The following is a 15,000-nucleotide window of genomic DNA, read 5'->3' on the forward strand; positions in this document are numbered from 1 at the left end:
TGTCAACATTTACCTTTCCTTCTTGCTGGAAGTTTGCCTACATCCAGCCCGTCCCTAAGAAGGGTGACCGTTCTAATCCCTGAAACTACACTCCTATTGCTTTAATTTCCTGCCTATCTAAAGTTTTTTAATCTATCCTCAACTGGAAGATTCTTAAACATCTATCACTTCGCAACCTTCTATCTGATTGCCAGAATGGGTTCCGTCAAGGCCGCTCTACTGGTGATCTGGCTTTCCTTACTGAGTCTTTTAGAGATTTTGGTGAAACTTTTGCTGTTGCCTTGGACATATCAAAAGCTTTTGATAGAGTCTGGCACCAACTACCCTCCTACGACTTCTATCCTTCTCTCAGTAACATCATCTCAAGTTTCCTTTTTGACCGTTGTATTGCTTCTGTGGTAGACGGTCACTGTTCTTCTCCTAAAACTATTAACAGTGGTGTTCCTCAGGGTACTTTCCTGTCACCCACTCTCTTCTTATTATTCATCAATGACCTTCTAAACCAAACTTCTTGTCCTATCCACTCCTACGTTGATGATACCACCCTGTACTTTTCCATGTCTTTTCATAGACGTCCAATCCTTCAGGAAGTAAACTTTTCACGCAGGGAAGCCACAGAACGCCTGATTTCTGATCTTTCTAAAATTTCTGATTGGGGCACAGCAAACTTGGTATTCGTCAATGCCTGAAAAACTCAATTCCTCCATCTATCAACACGACACAACCTTCCAGACAACTATCCCCTCTTCTTTAATGACACTCAACTGTCCTCCTCTTCTACACTGAACATCCTCGGTCTGTTCTTTATTTATAATCTGAACTGGAAACTTCATATTTCATCTCTAGCTAAAACAGCTTCTATGAAGTTACGTGTTCTGAGACGTCTCCGCCAGTTTTTCTCACCACCCCAGCTGCTAACTCTGTACAAGGGCCTTATCCGTCCATGTATGGAGTATGCTTCACAGAGATGTTGCATCTCTGGCTGTCTTCTACTGTTATTTTCATGCTAACTGCTCTTCTGATCTTGCTAACTGAGTCCTCTCCGTTGGCCTCCTCTGACCATTACCTCATATTATCTTTATCTTGCCTTATCATTTTAGTTCCGCCGCAGGATCCTTCGAAATTCAAATGCCTCTGGAGTGCGTTTCGTCTCCTCCAACTAGGGGACCTCAGGAGATATTCCAGTTTATGTGCTAAATACGTAAAGGAGGTAAGTATGTGTGCCATGAAGGTGTATATTGCACAATTTTTCTGTCTAAACCTTTCAAACTCTGGTTTAACGCAGCCTATTTTTATGCTATACATGACAAAGATCCGGCCAACACAAGGTACCTGATGTCTACCTCTGGAGGATGCTCTGGAAGTAGTTTGGTGTCAGGCTTTGTTGAGATGTTTTACATGATAATAAAGGTTTTATCGAAACTCCGATGAGAGAATTACCTAAATCCTACTAAGAAAATAAAGATATCATCAGTGGATCTTCTTTTACGGCAGGTTACTTTAAAAAAAAATAATTATAAGCTGATACGTGTTTGTGAAATCGTCATAACCAGAATATCAAGGCCTTCTAAACTTTAGAAAGGTAAGGAGCATGGATATTAAGGGAAAAGTGTGATCAATCTTTGGTACACGCTGATTGTAACCAATTTTCTCTCCAAGAAACGTGTTGGATGTCAATGAATAATAACGAAAGGTTTTATTAAGCAACGTGTGATCCTTGAAGTGTAGATGCGAAAAAAAAAAAAAGATTCCAATGAGCACAAACATTCATGCTATAATTAGTGATGCAACTATTTTCCAACTAAGAAGAACCCAAGAGTACACAACTGTACTATCTTATCTATCTCATCAAATATTTTAATGTGTCTGAACAGCATTAAAAGTCCTGATACCTTATGCAAAACCTTGAGGGGCTGAGAAATTAAATCATAAAAGCAGCTCGCCAAACCCCCACGGCAGGTTCAGTCATACGAACGTTCTTCTGCCCTAAATTTGAGTTAATCCATTGCCAAAGGTCTCAATGAAGCTTTTTTTTTTCTTTTATGTAGCAGTGGTAAGAAACAAAGATGTGTTTTGAATTAAGAAAATCAGTATTATTGTAACAACAAAATTCAAGTTTTGACGTTTTGGAATATGTACGTATAATTATTGATCAGTTTATTTTTATTGTTTTTTTTTTTCCTCGCTCTGTATATACTTGCCAATAGCTTTTGATAGAAGACAAAAATTTCAGATTAATGTATCATTGATCTAGCTCATGTATCTCATCCCTGAATTTCATCTCATTGCTGTGTAAAGAATAAGAAACAAAAAGACAGACTGTGGGTAAATTAGAAGCTTAGGTCAATAATTACCATTGGTAACATAAAAATATATTGGCAAGGGTGAGAGCCAGAGGTGAGTCTATCATTTTTAGCTTGTTTCTCTACCCTAACAAAAATAATAGGCAACTGAGAGGAAAAAAGAAAAAAAAAATGTATTGGAAACACATGACATAAGAATATCCATTGAATCACTTTCAATAATCAGTTACGTAAGATAGACAATTAACATGGGCCACTATTATAACGATAACAATATACTACGAAAAGAGGAAATATACACAGGATAAATATTAAGAAAATGAAAAATAATATAAGTAAATATAACAATATACGCTATTGTGAAGGTCATAGAAAGTAAAGTTGCTATATACAAATCGCTTAATGTGTGTGTGTGTGTGTGTGTGTGTGTGTGTGTGTGTGTGTGTGGTTTCTACATACTAAATGAATTCGACCTGGCAACATTACTTTCTATGATCTTCATAATAGCGTATATTGTTATATGTACGTATATTATTATTTTTCATTTCTTTTTAATATTTATCACATATATATTTGAAATTTGTGTAGTATATTGGTGTTTGGTTGAAAGTAGTGGCAATTTCAGAATTCTTCATTTTCTTCAGTCGCTGGTAGTGGTGGGAATTTTTTTTTTTTTTTTTTAGAAAGGTAAAAATGAAGGGAAAAAAAAGATGATGGGTGTGAAAAAAAAAAAAGTGGTGGAGGAAATGTATGTGAAGGAAATGTGTATGAGTGTTAAGTGCATTACGTAAATTGGTTGTTATTTACTCGTTCATAGTTGTTTATTTATTTAATCATTTATTGAAAGTGAGGTACTGTTAAGTAATTTTTGGAGTTTGGTTGTTATGTTGCGAAGGTTAGGAGTGTGTTGGTGTTTAAGCACAGCAAATTACGCGTACACTGGTTATGGGAGGGTGTTGACAATTGCAAGGTGCTAGGGAAGTGTGTGTTGTAGTGTCTTATGTTGTATGATTTCTGTAATTGACTCGAATATTTAATTGTCATACATAGGAAAATTTTCTCAACTTTTGGGAGAAATTACGTGGGTGAGCAATATTTAAGGCGTGGCCTACCCTCTCGCTCACGGTGTCTTTGATTCTGATTGGTTATCTTGTAGTGCAGCGGTTGTCATGATGGGTATTGGTTTCAACTCTCCTGATTAAACATTAAGGTTGGGCTCAGCGACGCCGGACGCAAGATGGTAAATGAGACGTTTAGTTAATTTCATTGACGCCATGCCGATGTAGGTGGAAGGAAAGGCTTCCTAGTTTCTCGCTTGAAGGTGAATCTATAAACGACATTGGATTGTTCAAAGAGACTTTTTGTCTCGTTGGGGCTGTTTCATAGGAGCATGTGGCTGGTTTTCTTGTTTGTGTAGTATATTACTAAGCTGATTCGTTGGAGATATGTTCTTGACAATTTGCCTCATATTTTTTTTCTTAGTGGGTTGTTGTATACTTTGCTTTGTAATAAATATTAATTGTTTCTTTCTTTGTTGTTTCCTCGTCTTTATTCTGCATCCAGCAGTCTATTATTATTTTTGTTTGTTTGTCTATACCTCTTGTTGAATTCATTGTTTAATGCAGCACTTGTGTGGATCGCTTTATCTCTTGGTAGACTTGATTCCGTGTGCTGCAGTGGGTAAGCGCTCAGCATATGTAGGCTCTGATGACAAGTTATACTGTTGGGGCACTCACTGTTCCCGTTCAGGCAGTCACCAGTGACTAGGTCACTGCCTAATTGGGAGTTTACCAAAAAAAAAAAAAAAAAAAAAGATGAACGACTGAGAATACTGGTTAACGCTTGCACAAGAGAGGTAGACAGAATAGTGGTGAGAGAAATCACAAAGTCTAATGCAGTGAATCCGAGAGAACACGGGAGGCATGCAGTTCGCTAGATTAGAAGAACAGTTTGCATAAAAATAGCGGTAGAGGATAACAAGAGATGCAATATTACGGTGATTAAAAAAAGGGTGAAGACAGTTAGAGGAGAGGAGTTGATGACACAAAATGCTTTTGATTCCACGGTGTCTAGCAGAGCGGTATGTGTCAAACCTTATACAAGTGAAGCGTACTCCATATATGGACGGATAAGGCCCCAGTACAAATTCAACAGCTATAAGGTGAGAAAAAAATGGTGGAGAGGAGTCCGAACGCTTAACTTCATAGAAACTGTTATAGCTAGAGATAAGATGTGAAGTTTCTAGTTTAGATTATTAGTACAGGACTGGCCGAGGATGTTCAATATAGAAAAGGGAGACAGATGAGTGTCATTGAAAAAGAAGTGATAGTTACCAAGAAGGTTGTGTCGAGATGAGAAACAGAGGAATTGAGTTTTTGAATCATTGAAAAATACTAAGTTTGCTGTGCAACAATAAAAAAAATAATGATTGGAAGTCAGGCGTTTTCTGGCCTCGTTAATAACTTTATTTCAACATGATGACACCACTGTCATCTCATCTAAAGCTAAACTCATTGCTCAAAACTTAGCTAAAAACGCCATCTTGGATGATTCAGGTCCTGCTCCTTCCTCTCCTGTACCCTGCAACTACTTCATGCTACCCATTTAGATCCTTCGCAATGATGTTTTTCATGCCTTCGTTGGCTGGAGGCCTCTACGGAAATGACAGTGTCCCTTCTGTTGTTCCACGAAATTGTGTTTCCGTGCGTGACCTTGCCTAGTCAGAGAGTCTAGAGCAATGGTTGTCAACCTGGGGGCCATGGCCTCCAAGGGAGCCATGGCACGAATTAAGGGGGGCATGGTGGGCTGTTACAAATTATTATTGTATACCACAGAAATCTATCAAATACAAGATAATAATAACTGTCAACTGTCATCTGTGTTCTCATCAACATTCAATTATTATTATTGTTATTATTATTATTATTATTATTATTATTATTATTATGATTATTATTATTATTATTATTATTATAATCATTATTATTTTATTATTATTATTTATTTATTTATTTACTTATTTATTTATTTCTACTTTTTACTTTTTTTTTTCGGGTGGGATTTGGAAGAAAAATGAAGGGAAGCCAAACGAATGTTGAGAATTCATGAACGGGGAAATGGAGAGAAAAAGGTTGAGAATCATTGGCCTAGAGCCTAGAGAGCAGGACTCAGTAGGCACCTCTCGAAACGATAATTACTACCAGTGAGGTCTAAAGCACTGGATCAACGGTTGCTGTAAACCTATCATTAAACCCAGCTGTGACCTCACTGAACGTTTCCCTTTGTTTCTCACAACACAAGGGGGCAGTCATAGCCTTCCCTCTAAAGACAACTCTCTTCCTTCACACAAAACTACAAGCACCTAATACACACACACCCTTCACTCAAAATTCAAAATTATCGCGGCGACTCCTACACCAGCCTCGGAGTCTCCATTTGAGGAGGGGACCACAAATGCCCCCAGGTCGGACTACTCTTCTGGTATCGAACCTAAGTGTCTTGACAGCCCCTTCATTTTTTTCTTCATGAACTTATGCAACATTCGCGGTCTTAAATCTAATTTTCAATCTGTAGAACACCATCTCTCCACTACTAAACCTCATCTTCTTTTCCTGATTGAAACACAGATGTCTGAGGCAACTGACAGTAGCCCCTTTTCTGTTCCCTCCTACATTCTCTATCTTCATTTTCAATCCATAGCTGGATATTGCGTTTATGTGCGCAACGACTTAACACTACTCTCGTGCCCACGCTATTGAATCTTCCGAGTTTTCCATCATCTGGCTACGACTACAGAGTAACTGCCAAACCTAAATTTATCTGTGCTGTATACCTCTCACCTAACTTCTCTGACTATAAGAAATTCTTTGAATACTTAACTTCGAAAGTGGAGTCCATTCTGACTCTCTTCCCTTTTGCGAAGATCTCCATTGTTTGAGACTTCAATATTCACCACCAGCTTTCTCTTTCCTCTCCCTTCACTGACCATCCTGGTGAACTACGCTTTAACTTTGCTATCCTCCACGACCTAGAGCAATTGGTACAACACCTTACTCGTATTCCTGACCGTCTTGGAAATACACCCAACATCCTTGACCTTTTCCTAACCTCTAATCCTTCTGCTTATGCTGTTACCCTATCTTCTCCGTTGGGCTCCTCTACTAACAATCTTATATCTGTATCTTTTCCTATTGCTCCTATCCTCTTCACGATCCCCCTAAGCGGAGGGGTCTCTGGCGTTTTGCTTCTGCTAGTTGGAGGGACCTTAGGAGGCATTTTGCTGATTTTCCTTGGAATAACTATTGCTTTCATGTCAGAGACCCGTTTCTGTGTACCGAGTGCATAACAGACGTGTTAGTGTCTGACATGGCGGCGTACATTCCTCACTCTTTTTCTCGACCTATACTTTCCAAACCTTGGTTTAACACAGCCTGTTCTCGCTCTATACAAGAGACAGAGGTGGCCCACAAAAGGTACTTGAGCCTTAAATCACCAGAATCTCATGCGCTATATATTTCTGTCCGGAACCATGCCAAGTCTGTTCTTCAACCAGCCAAAAACTCCTTCATTAATAGAAAGTGTCAAAATCTTTCAAGATCTAACTCCCCTCGTGATTTCTGGCATGAAGCCAAAAACATTTCTAATAACTTCTTCTTTCCATCCTTTATTTCAGCCAGATGGCACCACTGCTATCACATCTATCTCTAAAGCTGAAATCTTCGCTCAAACCTTTGTAAAAAAACTCTACCTTGGATGATTCATGGCTTCTTCCTCCTTCCCCTCCACCCTTTGACTAGTTTATGGTACTTATTAAAATTCTTCGCAATGATGTTTTCCATGCCCTCGCTGGCCTAAACCATCAGAAGGCTTATGGACCTAACGGGGTCCTTCCTATTGTTCTCCGAAACTGCGTCTCCTTGCTTGCACCTTGCCTAATCAAACTCCTTCAGCTCTGTCTGTCAACATCTACCTTTCCTTCTTGCCAGAAGTTTGCCTACATTCAGCCTGTTTCTAAAAAGGGTGACCGTTCTAATCCCTCAAACTACCGTACTAGTTCTTAAATTTCAAGCCTATTTAAAGTTTTTGAGTCTATTCTGAACAGGAAGATTCTTAAACATCTATCACTTCACAACCTTCTATCTGATCGTCAGTATGGGTTCCGTTAAGGCCGCTCTACAGGTGATCTTCTGGGTTTCCTTATTGAGTGTTGGTTATCCTCTTTTAGAGATTTTGGTGAAACTTTTGTTGTTGCCTTGGACATATCAAAAGCTTTTGATAGAGTCTGCAACAAAGCTTTGATTTATATACTACCCTCCTACGGTTTCTATCCTTCTCTCTGTAACTTTATCTCAAGTTTCCTTTCTGACCGTTTTATTGCTGCTGTGGTAGACAGTCACTGTTCTTCTCCTAAATCCATTAACATTGGTGTTCCTCAGGGTTCTGTCCTGTCACCCACTCTCTTCCTATTATTCATCAAAGATGTTCTAAACCAAACTTCTAGTCCTATCAACTCCTACGCTGATGGTATCACCCTGCAGTTTTCCACGTCTTTTTGTAGACGTCCAACCCTTCAGAAAGTAAATAGTTCACACTGGGAAGCCACAGAACGCCTGACTTCTGATCTCTAAAATTTCTGATTGGGGCAGAGCAAACTTAGTATTGCTGAATACCTCAAAAATTCAATTCCATCATCTATCAGTTCGACACAACCTTCCAGACAACTATCCCTATTCTTCTACACTGAACATCCTCGGTCTGTCCTTTGCTTATGATCTAAACTGGAAACTTCACATCTCATCTCTAGCTAAAACAGCTTCTATGATGTTAGGTGTTCTGAGACGTCTCCGCCAGTTTTTCTCACCCTTCCAGCTGCTAACTTTGTAGACGAGCCTAATCCGTCCATGTATGGAGTGTGCTTCACATATATGTGAGGGTTCCACTTCCTTCTAGACAGGGTGGAATCAAAAGCTTTTCGTTTCATCAACTCCTCTTCTCTAACTGACTGTCTTCAGCCTCTTTCTCATCGTTGCAATGTTGCATCTCTTGCTATCTTCTATCACTATTTTCATGCTAACTGCACTTCTGCTCTTGCTAACTGCATGCCTCTCTTTTTCTCGCGGTTTCGCTCCACAAGACTTTCTTCTTTGTCTCACCCCTAATTTGTCAACCTATCTAATGCAAGAGTTACCTAGTATTCTCGTCATTCATCCCTTTCTCTGGTAAACTCTGGAACTCCCTGCCTGCTTCTGTATTTTAACCTTCCTATGACTTGAATTCCTTAAAGAGGGAGGTTTCAGGACACTTATCCTTTAATTTTTGACTACCACTTTGGACCCTATTCAGGGACCAGCATCTTAATGGGCTTTTTTTTTTTTATTGGATTTTTGTTCTTGGTCGGTGTCCCCCTAAAAAAAAAAAAAAAATCTCTTCGAGCTATTTCTATCTATCTCTCAAACTGCCATCTAATTTATTTAATATTCTGCCTCCCTAAAGTTTTTCTTGAGAGGAAAATTCGTAAACATTTATCACTCCACAACTTTGTACCTGATCGCCAGTATGGGTTCCGTTGCAGCCGCTATACTGGTGATCTTCTGTAAGGAAACTGAGTTGTGTTTATCCTTTTTTTTGGGATTTTAGTGAAACTTTTCTTTTGATAGAATCTGGCACAGAGCTTTGATTTTCAAACTACACTCTTACTACTTCTATCCTTCTCTCTGTAACTTATCTCGTTTCTTTTCTGACCGTTCTATTGCTACTGTGGCAGATGGTCACTGCTCTTCTCCTAAGTCTATTAACATTTGTGTTCCTCAGGATTCTGTCCTGTCACCCACTCTTTTCCTATTATCACTATATAACACTATTTTTGTCTTTGAAAAAACAAGTGTTATTTTCCAACCCTTTTCATTGCAAAACAATAGAAAATGTCCATTATCCCTTTCAAACTTTGCTTTTGTGGCTTTTGTAATGTTTTTTTTTCCTCAAAATAGCTAAATTTCATCATTTTCACCATTTTTGGACAAAAAATCAATTCAAATAACAAAAAAAATATTTTAAAACCTCTGAAATTAATTTTTAGGATTGAAAATGAACAGTTTCTTGATTTGCGTGAATACAACAAATCACTTTCACGTATGAGCCCCCAAATGTAGTCTCCCATCATGTTTTCATTGAAGGGTCCCTGATATTTCTGTTCAAAGTTCATTATATCTTGCTGGAAGTGCTCCCCTTGTTCCACTGAATATGCTCCAATATTCTTCTTGAAGTTGTCGAGGTGAGCAGCCCATCTCACCATAGCTTTTTGACTAAAGCTTCAACCAGTTCCATATAGTTATCAGCCTTGTTGCCAAGAAAACCATGTACTACAGCAATGAATCCCTCCCAAGCTTTTTTCTCCTTTTCTGTGAGCTTCTGTAGTAATTCTGAGCACTCCATAATTTTCCTTACCTGTGGCACAATGAAGATACCAGATTTCACCTTTGCCTGTGAAAGCTTATGAAAGAAGTCTTGAAGATATTTGAAGGCAGCAGACTCTTTGTCAAACTGTTTCATGACACCCAGTTTGATGTGTAGTGGAGGAAACAAAACCTTCTGATCATTCACCATTCACTCATGTTTGATAGTTTGTGCTCCCGCTGTAGTGTCAGTCCTTGGAGGCCAGTGCTTTCTCTGGTAATGTGCTGCTTTGTCTCTACTGTCCCAATGGCAAAGAAAACAGGGGTTCTTGGTTAAACCTCCTTGAAGTCCCATCAAGAAAGCTACCATCTTGAAGTCTCCAATAACTTCCTAGTCATACTTGTTGTAATTCAAAATTTCCAGTAGAAGCTTTACACTGTTGTAGTCCTTAAGATCCATAGAATAAGCAAGAGGCAGAGATAAATACTTGTTTCCATTGTGCAGAAGTACACCTTTCAGGCTTTTGGAGGAGCTGTCAGCGCAGAGTCTCCATTCATCTGCATTGCAAACAATTCCAATAGCATCAAACATGCCTGATACATCACTGCAGTAGCATAGTTTGTCCTCCTTTACAAAGAAGCTGGAGAAATGTTTGTGACGTTTTCTTTGGCTGGTCACTTGCACACTGCCATCAAGTAAATCCCATTCCTTCAGCCCTGAAATCAAAAGCTCACCATTTGACTTTGTCAAACCAAGATCTCTGATGAGGTCATTGAGGTCTCTTTAGTTTGGGCAGTAAGGTTTCCTCCCAACTACAACTGTATCTGTGATGTCACAGTCTTCCTCTCTGTTTAGCTCATCTTCTGACTTGCTGCTTTATTCTTATAGTTGACTTCTTTCTGGAGGAGCTGGTACAGGAAGATCAGCACTGTGTGGTACTGGTGCAATGGAAGATGGAGTGTCTGGAGAGAAAACAGTAGGTGCATTTTTCCCAGATCGGCTTTAGGAAGGATCCACCATTCCGGAAAAAAAAGATAAATAAATAAATAAAATAAATAAGTTGAGTGATCACTAGGTTCACGTGGTATTCTAGGAATAGCAATAGAATATTCTAGAACCTACTTCAGAATATTCTGAATCATTCCAGAAAATTCTTGTAGATTCTAGAAAATTGTTGATACTTCTACATATTTCTACGGTATTCTAAAAGGTTCTAGAATATTCAGGAAATGTTTACATTGAATAGAAAGTTCTAAAATATTCTAGAAACTTCTAAAAAAGTGTCTGGTAGAACATTCTGGAAGATTTTAGGAGATTTCTGAAATGTAAGCAAATTCTTCTAAATATGAGAAAATTCTTCCTAGATATGGTCAGTTCAAGAATGATCTTATTAAAATTAAAAATCATTTGAATATTTTGTATTCTTTCTTTCATTGTTTTAACTTATTTGCAACATTACAAAATCAATTAAATGAGCAATTGAGTTTTTGCAAAGGTCTTTACCTGACATGAAAACTAATAGTAATCCATACTATAATGAAATAAGGCAAAAATGTATATTCATTGTTCTAACCACAAAAGCAAAGTTTCAGGATCAAAATAACTTTTTTTATATTTTGTTTAGATGGAAATACCTGGAAAATTATGGTTTGGGGCCAAGGACAAAACAAAAGTGAAATTTTGTTACATAATGCTATATATACATCAGTGATCTAAACCAAACTGCTTGTCCTATCCATTTCTTCGCTGACGATACCACCTTGCACTTTTCCATGTCTTTTTGTAGACGTCTCACCCTTCAGGAATTAAACAGCTCACAGCCATAGAACACCTGACTTATAATCTCTCAAAAATTTCTGATTGGGACAAACCAAACTTAGTATTGTTCAGTGCCTCAAAAACTTAAATTTTTCCGTCTATCAGTTCAACAAAATCTTCCAGATAACTATCCCTCCTCTTCAGTGACACCTGACTGGTCTCCTCTTCTACAATGAACACCCTCGGTTTATCCTTTACTTACAAACCAAACTGGAAACTTTGTATCGCATCTCCAGTTAAAATAGTTTCTATTTTAAGGCGTGTTCATCATTTTTTATCACCTCCTGCTACAAACTCTGTATCTGTCCATGTATGGAGTAAGCTTCACACGTAAGAAGCGTTCCGCTCATACTGCACTTTTAAATAAGTTGGAATTAAAATAATCTCGTCTCATCAACTCTCTAACTGACTCTCTTCAGCTTCTCTCTCATCGCCGCAGTCTTATATCTCTTGCTATCGTCTATAGCTATTTTCACGGTAACTGTTTTTTCTGACCTTACTAACTGCATGCTCTGTTTCATCTCGGCCTCTCTGCACAAGACTTTCCACTTTCTCTCACCCCTTTTCTGTCCACCGCTCCAATGCATGAGTTAACCAGTATTCTCATTCATTCATTCCTTTTTCTGTAAAACATTGGATCTCCCTACCTACTTCTGTATATCTTCCTTCCGATGACTTGAACACTTTCAAGACAAGGGTTTCAAGACATTTATCCTCTAATTTTTAACAATGGTTTCTGACTGCCATAAAATTAGAGGATAAGTGTCTTGAAATAACCCATCTTGAAAACGTTCAAGTCATAGGAAGGAGGATATACAGAAGCAGACAAGGAGTTCCGATGCTTTCCAGAAAAGGGAATGAATGATTGTGAATATTGATTAACTTTTGCATTAGAGTGGATAATATATATATATATATATATATATATATATATATATATATATATATATATATATATATATATATATATATATATATATATATATATATATATATATATATATATATATATATATATATATATATATATATATATATATATATATATATATATTTCAATTAATTGTTTGAATTAATTGTGTGTTAGTTTAAATAGACGATCTACGCTGCTGATAACCACCGGTTTTATAGTTTGACAATGCCTTTCACTGCAGAAAGTTATCCTCAATCATATGTGGTTTATAGTCTACGAAAGTGTATATCAGCCGGGAATGAATGCTTCGGAGTCTCGTGGCCAGTTCTGATGACATGAAAAGATAGGTGACTGTCGGGCACTTGAGGCGTTTATTTCAATCAGCACACAACATTCCAGACTTTCATACCAATTTGTTATGTGATATCATTAGTCTTGCATGAGGATGTAGATTAAGGTCATCTGCTCTAAATGTTATGGATTATGTTCCATCACTTCGATAACGAAATGACATCCCGCTGTAGTAAATTTGAGAGAGAGAGAGAGAGAGAGAGAGAGAGAGAGAGAGAGAGAGAGAGAGAGAGAGAGAGAGAGAGAGAGAGAGAGAGAGAGAGAGAGAATGTGACGCTAACATCCATCTCACTCTATTCAAAATGTATTATCTACACCCGTATTCAATAATTAAAGACCAGTGTATGGGTTAGTTGCCAGTTACAATGAGTTTCAAATTATGTTGTAGTGGACTGTCGAGGAGGTTTTATTAGAATATGGAAAAGCTTCCTGCCCAAAGCATTACATCGTTATCTTCGTTGACTAGCATTGTGTGTGTGTGTGTGTGTGTGTTTATCATATCTAGTAACATTTACCAGTTTAGGTGACATCATAATTTTTTTTCATGTCTTGTAGCAACACACACACACACACACACACACACACACACACACACACACACACACACACACACATGTAATGACCCAAGCATGAAAATCCCACAATCACGCTCGAGGTGCACCCATTGCTCGATCAATAACATTCTGGGTTTTTGCGCTCGGAGTTTGATATCCATCACAGGCCCTTTCTTCCGAAGGTCAGATTTATTTGAGCTTTTAGATCTATTTTTTCAGTATTTAAATGTAGTGAGTGTATTATGGTTATGTCTAATAGTAGTTTGAGGCGATACAAGTAGGAACGCTCTTATTTGAGGCGAGACACACACACACACACACACACACACACACACACACACACACACACACACACACACACACACACACACACACACACACACACACACACACACACACACACATAACCAGAAGTTCATAGGTAATGCCTAAGCCAGTCACTTACCTATTCCATAACATCAGTTGGACACTGAGTTTATAGCTGGAGTTAACGTCTGTTTATATTCATTGCTATGTGAGCAAATGTTATTATATATTGTCACATGCCACACTTTTTTTTTCCAGCTTTTATGTAAATCTTCATTTTACACTAAAACAATAATTATTGTCATCAACTCTAAATGTACACTGGAGTCGATGAACATAATCTTTCAATAACAAATTACGCAAAACTAAATTGGATCTTAGAAAAGAAGTATACCATTTTATATAAATGAAAACATTACGTTTAGAGATTTTCTATTCAGTTTACTGCAGCGATTTCTGTAACGCATGTCTAGGTACGATAAAGAATGTGACGCTTAATAAGTGCCATGAAGACCAAATGGATAACGGAGGTGTCATTAGTGAGAATAAGTAATCCTTATTGATGGATGAAACAATAAAAATAAATAAATGAATAAATAAATAAATAAATAAATAAATAAATAAATAAATATATATATATATATATATATATATATATATATATATATATATATATATATATATATATATATATATATATATATATATATATATATATATATATATATATATTATATATATATAATAAAAAAGAAAAAAAATCTATTAATTAATAATAAAGAAAATCACAACATAATGTGCATATTCATACGGGTAGTGCATACGGGTAGTGCATTATACTGACCAAGCATGTATGGAAGTATAATGAAAAGCTTCCGAGCATAACTTGGCAGGGATTATGCTTTCCAGTCGTGCACTGCAAAGTGTGATGCGTACTGACCAGAGGCTGATATTGTCTATTAAAACGGACACCTATTACTTATTTTACTACTATGATGTACTTTGTTCGTACGTCATCACGGATTATAAGATAATCCTTAAGAAAGAATGCCATGTGATCTACTCTTGTCATAGAATGTGATACAATCGTGATCAGAATTCGGTAACCTGCGTATATTTTTTGTTTTCCTTCATTTGTTTCCTTGTGATGTGTGAAAGATTACATAATATTCTATAAGAAGAATGCTAGCAGATCAAAGAACTGTATGTTGGCTAAAGGATAAAGCAAACTGCACTGGGAGTGAATTGAGGAAGTTACTCTACTCTTGACAACAACTACATGCCTACTTGTTGCACTCTTCGGCCACACCTTCCAAATAGTAGCCATCACTAGATGATGGTACAGGTGTACATTCCAGCAATC

The 15,000-nt window shown here is 37.4% G+C and overlaps 1 protein-coding gene across 1 annotated transcript in view; it reads right to left on the bottom strand.

The window, feature by feature from the left end:
• Positions 1-9,905, bottom strand: part of LOC135103259 (KRAB-A domain-containing protein 2-like) — a 29,479-nt gene extending 19,574 nt beyond the window's left edge. Inside the window, exon 1 of the mRNA XM_064009304.1 lies at positions 9,592-9,905. Within this exon, the coding sequence (XP_063865374.1) occupies positions 9,592-9,905 (314 nt within the window). The remainder of the gene's footprint in view (positions 1-9,591) is intronic.
• Between the last annotated feature and the right edge of the window lie 5,095 nt (positions 9,906-15,000).

Source organism: Scylla paramamosain, chromosome 9 (genome assembly GCF_035594125.1).
Source record: "Scylla paramamosain isolate STU-SP2022 chromosome 9, ASM3559412v1, whole genome shotgun sequence".
Lineage (NCBI taxonomy): Eukaryota > Metazoa > Arthropoda > Malacostraca > Decapoda > Portunidae > Scylla > Scylla paramamosain.